Raw genomic sequence first — 6679 nt, forward strand, 5'->3', positions numbered from 1 at the left:
GGTACGGTAGGGGTCATTGTGGTACGGTAGGGGTCAGTACGGTACGGTAGGGGTCAGTACGGTACGGTAGTTTACAGTAACATCTTGTTATCCTCTCCACTGCTGATTTCTGAAGCGATAGCTAAGATGTTGGTCCGTTGTCAATCAATCGAATATATTTATATCATCCGATGTCACAAAGTGCTCTACAGAAACCCAGCCTATAACCCCAAACAGCAAGCAATGCAGAAGAAGCACGGTGGCAAGGACAATCTCTGTATGTATGTGTGTGTGTGTGTTGTAGTTGGTTTGTAATAGACAGTATTATGTTTGACTAGGTGCTGATCTCGGAGGCGATAGCTAAGATGCTGGTCCAGGACCTCCAGCCTGCCTCCCTGGTGGATCTCAGAGGGTTCAGAGAGTTACTGCAGCTGTTAGAGCCTCGCTATACCCCCGAGCCCCCCAGATACCTCCAAACCCAGCTCCTCCCAGCCTACGCCTACCAGGCCCAGCTGGCCACCAGACAGGCCCTGGCCTCAGCCCTCTCTCTCAGCCTCTCGGTCTCCCTCTGGAGGGGTTTCCTTGGGACCACAGCAGGGGCTAACACTGGGTATGTACTCTAAGCCTAACTCTAGGATACGAGCCCTTTGCTCGTCCTCTGCTGCTCAGTACAGTCATATCTGACTAAGATCCTAACATGGTGTCAGAAGTGCTTCAACTTCGTCAAATATCAGACAGGAGAGAGTTTAGAGTGATGAGGAGTAGCTAACAGCTCCCCTCATTGAGCAGCCCAGGCAGAGCTGTTGCTATGGATACTCAGACTCAGAGCCTCCATGAGCAGAATGCATGCAGAGCAAGAGTGACAGACAGAGAGGAGCAGTTATTTACTAACAGAGGAAGTTATTTTGGATTTTGGGCAGGGCCGGACCTTAAATTTGGCTGAAGCAATCGGGCCTGAATGTCGTGTGCATGGGTAGGGCATGGGCTTAAAATTCATGCCCGTGCAGGGCTCTAATGTGCATGGCTAAAATCACCATCTCTGTGTTTTAATATGTCTGTTCTACTGTCCTACTGAGGGTGCCATTTGGGACCCATACCTAATATCTTCATATATAGTGCACTAGTTTGACACCCTATTTCCTATGTAGTGCACTAGTTTGACACTCTATTTCCTATGTAGTGCACTAGTTTATGACACCCTATTTCCTATGTAGTGCACTAGTTTATGACACCCTATTTCCTATATAGTGCACTAGTTTGATAACCTATTTCCTATATAGTGCACTAGTTTATGACACCCTATTTCCTATGTAGTGCACTATTTTGACACCCTATTTCCTATGTAGTGCACTAGTTGATGACACCCTATTTANTAGTGCACTAGTTTATGACACCCTATTTCCTATGTAGTGCACTATTTTGACACCCTATTTCCTATGTAGTGCACTAGTTGATGACACCCTATTTACTATATAGTGCACTAGTTTATGACACCCTATTTCCTATATAGTGCACTAGTTTATGACACCTTATTTCCTATGTAGTGCACTAGTTTATGACACTATTTCCTATGTAGTGCACTATTTTGACACCCTATTTCATATGTAGTGCACTAGTTTATGACACCCTATTTCCTATGTAGTGCACTATTTTGACACCCTATTTCCTATGTAGTGCACTAGTTTATGGGAATAGGGTGACGACATCTAGGGTTGTTCTTTATGATAATCACTATGTCCTCCTACCCGTCCTGCAGGTACCTGGGCGTGACCTGCCACTTCCTGTCGTCTGATTGGCAGATGCGTTCCGCCCTGCTGGCCTGCCTGCCTCTGGTTGGTGGACTCTCGGCCAATCGCGTGCTAGCAGAGTTCGAGGAGGTGTGTGTGGCGCACGGCGTTTCGGGACGAGCGTTCCGTGTCGTGGCTGACCCATTTCCCGCTGAAACTCACCCCCCATGCCGCCTACCAGGGTTCTGTATCCACGGCAACCCGGGAGATGATGCCGAAGAGGAAGAGGAGGAGAGTGGGGATGAAGGAGGAGAGAGGGAAGGAGAGGTAGAACAGGAGGACTGGTGGGAGGGAGGTCTGGGGTCCGGCAGGATAGACTGTTTCTGTTGTTCTCTGGGTCAGTGTGTGAGAGATGGACTGCTCTCCTCCTCTCCTCTCCTCTCCTCCACCCTGGCTAAAGCCTCATCCTTCTATAACTACGTCACCTCCGCCGTGCCACACGACAAACTGGTGGGCCTGTTGGGAGGGGGGGTGGAGGGGGGGTCGGGGGGCAGCAGGGCTGGAGAGCGAGACTGGGCCGTACAACTCAAGGTAAGCAGGACTTAATGTAGTCTAGTTACAACATAGATCAGCCTGCTGGTTTAAAAGTGAATATTGTAACCATGCTCTTTTGATTCCATTCTCCTCTCCTCCAGGTGTTGCGTGGTCTTCTGGACTCAGCAGAGTTCTTGGAGGATGTGTCTGACCGGGCTGACCTGGTGCTGAGTGGCCAGGAGGTGGCGCTGCTCAGGGAACTGACAGACACACTGGAACCCTTTACTGAGGCCTGGGACATGGTGCACACGCACAGACAGGTGAGACACACAGACAGGTGAGACACAGACAGACGGACGGATGAGAGAGACAGACAGACGGACGGATGAGAGAGACAGACAGACGGACGGGTGAGAGAGACAGACAGACAGACGACGGTGAGAGAGACAGACAGACAGACGGACGGGTGAGAGAGACAGACAGACAGACGGACGGGTGGAGAGAGAAGACAGACAGACGGACGGGTGAGAGAGACAGACAGACAGACGGACGGGTAGAAGAGACAGACAGACAGAAGACGGACGGGTGAGAGAGGACAGACAGACAGGACGAGACGGGTGAGAGAGACAGACAGACAGCGGGACGGGTGAGAGAGACAGACAGACAGACGGACGGGTGGAGAGAGACAGACAGACGGACGGGTGAGAGAGACAGACAGGTAATGGTGTGTTCTTGTATCCTAACAGGGTGACAGACACGTCTCCATCAGTCTGGCTCTGCCCTGTGTCCTGGGGCTCCGTAAGCACCTGTCAGAAGTGCGTCTCCCCCCAGCTACCCTGCCTGCTGCTGGGCTTGTCTCAAGCCGTTAGAGCGCCGCCTGGCTCCCATCCTGGAGGACCCTCTGTACGTTCACCGCCACCACCCTGGACCCACAGTTCAAACTTACCTGGAGCTCAGACCCTGACTGGCACAGACAGGTCCTCCTGGACGAGGTCACCAAACACACACAAACACAGGGCCCCAGCATGGAGCTCACCCTCCAGGCCCAGTCCCCTGACGCAGCTTTGTCCCCAGCCTCGTCCCCTCTTCCCTCTCCACTTCGCTCAGCAGGCCCTGCAAGCGTTTCTCCTTCATCAAGCAAAGGCCCACGGCGCAGGCAAAGAGCGTGGAGCAGAGCTGGCAGAGGTACCTGCGTGTGGGAGCCACTGAGGAGGAGCCTCTCCACTACTGAGACGAAAAGACTATAGACTTCCCCCAGCTCAGCCAGGGGCCAAGCGGGCGTTTACTGTGCGGCCGGACCTCCACCGTGGAGACCATCTTACCTCGGCCAGACACTGGCTCCAACCCGGCAAGAGAGGCAGGCTCTCCCCAAAAACCTTGAGACACTCATCTATCTCAAAACCAACTATAGTTTACTGTGGACTTAATGGATCAACCCTAGGCACTAACACGGCTACAGAGGCACTAACACAGCTACAAGAGGCACTAACACAGCTACAGACGGCACTAACACAGCTACAGAGGCACTAACACACTACAGAGGCCAACTAACCAAACAGCTACAGAGCACTAACACAGCTACAGAGGGAGCACTAAACAGCTACAGAGGCACTAACACAGCTACAGAGGCACTTAACACAGCTACAGAGGCACTAACACAGCTACAGAGGCACTAACACAGTACAAAGGCACTACACAGCTACAGAGGCACTAACACAGCTACAGGCTGGTAATGTTGTCCATGAACCCGATGGAGACTCAAAAACTTAAAGGGCCAATTACAGACCGCTATGGACCTAAACATATAGTCCATGTATCCTACAGGTTCAGACCTAAAACACTTTAGTCCATGTAGCCTACAGGTTTCAGACCTAAACACTATAGTCCATGTAGCCTACAGGTTAGACCTAAACACTATAGTCCATGTAGCCTACAGGTTTCAGACCTAAACACTGTAGTCCATGTAGCCTACAGGTTTCAGACCTAAACACTGATAGTCCATGTAGCCTACAGGTTCAGACCTAAAAACACTTATAGTCCATGTAGCCTACAGGTTTCAGACCTAAACACTATAGTCCATGTAGCCTACAGTTTCAGGACCTAAACACTATAGTCATTGTAGCCTACAGGTTCAGACCTAAACACTATAGTCCATGTAGCCTACAGTGTCAGACCTAAACACATATGTCCACGTAGACTACAGGTTTCAGACCTAAACACTATAGTCCATGTAGACTACAGGTTTCACCTAAACATATAGTCCATGTAGCCTACAGGTTTCAGACCTAAACACTATAGTCCATGTAGACTACAGGTTTCAGACCTAAACACTATAGCCATGTAGCCTACAGGTTTTCAGACCTAAACACTATAGTCCATGTAGCCTACAGGTTCAGACTAAAACTATAGTCCATGTAGCCTACAGGTTTCAGACCTAAAACACTATTAGTCCATGTAGCCTACAGGGTTCAGACCAAACAACTAAGCATGTAGCCTACAGGTTCAGACCTAAACACTATAGTCCATGTAGCCTACAGGTTTCAGACCTAAATACTATAGTCCATGTAGACTACAGGTTTCAGACCTAAACACTATAGTCCATGTAGCCTACAGGTTCAGACCTAAACACTATAGTCCCATGTAGCCCACAGGTTTCAGACCTAAATACTATAGGCCATGTAGACTACAGGTTTCAGAACCTAAACACTATAGAGTCCATGTAGCCTTGACAGGTTTCAGACCTAAAACGACTATAGTCCATTGTAGCCCACAGGTTCAGACCTAAACACTATAGTCCATGTAGCCTACAGGTTTCAGACCTAAATACTATAGTCCATGTAGACTACAGGTTTCAGACCTAAACACTATAGTCCATGTAGCCTACAGGTTTCAGACCTAAACACTATAGTCCATGTAGCCTACAGGTTTCAGACCTAAATACTATAGTCCATGTAGACTACAGGTTTCAGACCTAAACACTATAGTCCATGTAGGCTACAGGTTTCAGACCTAAACACTATAGTCCATGTAGCCTACAGGTTTCAGACCTACAGTGCCTTGCAAAAGTATTCATCCCCCTTGGCGTTTTGCCTACTTTGTCGCATTACAACCTGTAATTTAAATGGATTTTTATTTGGATTTCATGTAATAGACATACACAAAATAGTCCATATTGGTGAAGTGAAATTTAAAAAATGACTTGTTTAAAAGAATCCAATAAAATGACAAAGGGAAAAATAGTGCATGCATATGTTTTCACCCCCTTTGCTATGAAGACCCTAAATATGTCTGGTGCAACCAATTACCTTCAGAAGTCACATAATTAGTTAGATTGTACACAGGTGGACTTTATTTAAGTGTCACATGATCTGTCACATGATCTCAGTATATATACACCTGTTCWGAAAGGCCGCAGAGTGTGCAACACCACTAAGCAAGGGGCACCACTAAGCAAGGGGCACCACTAAGCAAGGGGCACCACTAAGCAAGGGGCACCACTAAGCAAGGGGCACCAGGAAGACCAAGGAGCTCTCCAAACAGGTCAGGGACAAAGTTGTGGAGAAGTACAGATCAGGGTTGGGTTATAAAAAAATATCAGAAACTTTGAACATCCCACGGAGCACCATTAAATCCATTATTGGAAAATTGAAAGAATATGGCACCACAACAAACCTGCCAAGAGAGGGCCGCCCACCAAAACTCACGGACCAGGCAAGGAGGGCATTTTATCAGAGAGGCAACAAAGAGACCAAAGATAACCCTGAAGAACCTGCAAAGCTCCACAGCGGAGATTGGAGTATCTGTCCATAGGACCACTTTAAGCTGTACACTCCACAGAGTTGGGCTTTACGGGAAAGTGGCCAGATAAAAGCCATTGCTTAAAGAAAAAAATAAGCAAACACGTTTGGTGTTCGCCAAAAGGCATGTGGGAGACTCCCCAAACATATGGAAGAAGGTACTCAGATGAGACTAAAATTGAGCTTTTTGGCCATCAAGGACAACGCTATGACTGGCGCAAACCCAACACCTCTCATCACCCTGAGAACACCATCCCTACAATGAAGCATGGTGGTGGCAGCATCCTGCTGTGGGGATGTTTTTCATCAGCAGGGACTTTGAAACTGGTCAGAATTGAAGGAATGATGGATGGCGCTAAATACAGGGAAATTCTTGAGGGAAACCTGTTTCAGTCTTCCAGATATTTCAGACTAGGACGGAGGTTCACCTTCCAGCAGGACATTGACCCTAAGCATACTGCTAAAGCAACACTCTAGTGGTTTAAGGGGAAACATTTAAATATCTTGGAATAGCCTAGTCAAAGCCCAGACCTCAATCCAATTGAGAATCTGTGGTACGACTTAAAGATTACTGTACACCAGCGGAACCCCTCCAACTTGAAGGAGCTGGAGCAGCTTTGCCTTGACGAATGGACAAAAATC

The 6679-nt window shown here is 48.3% G+C and overlaps 1 protein-coding gene across 1 annotated transcript in view; it reads left to right on the plus strand.

Annotated features, from left to right (window-relative positions):
• The window catches only part of LOC112072435 (uncharacterized), a 24166-nt gene extending 20407 nt beyond the window's left edge, over positions 1-3759 (plus strand). The window contains exons 3-6 of the mRNA XM_024139840.2: positions 318-589; positions 1736-2297; positions 2402-2560; positions 2987-3759. Of these exons, the coding sequence (XP_023995608.1) occupies positions 318-589; positions 1736-2297; positions 2402-2560; positions 2987-3109 (1116 nt within the window). The 3' untranslated portion in view covers positions 3110-3759. The remainder of the gene's footprint in view (positions 1-317; positions 590-1735; positions 2298-2401; positions 2561-2986) is intronic.
• Positions 3760-6679: the final 2920 nt, after the last annotated feature.

This window comes from Salvelinus sp. IW2-2015, unplaced genomic scaffold (genome assembly GCF_002910315.2).
Source record: "Salvelinus sp. IW2-2015 unplaced genomic scaffold, ASM291031v2 Un_scaffold1928, whole genome shotgun sequence".
Lineage (NCBI taxonomy): Eukaryota > Metazoa > Chordata > Actinopteri > Salmoniformes > Salmonidae > Salvelinus > Salvelinus sp. IW2-2015.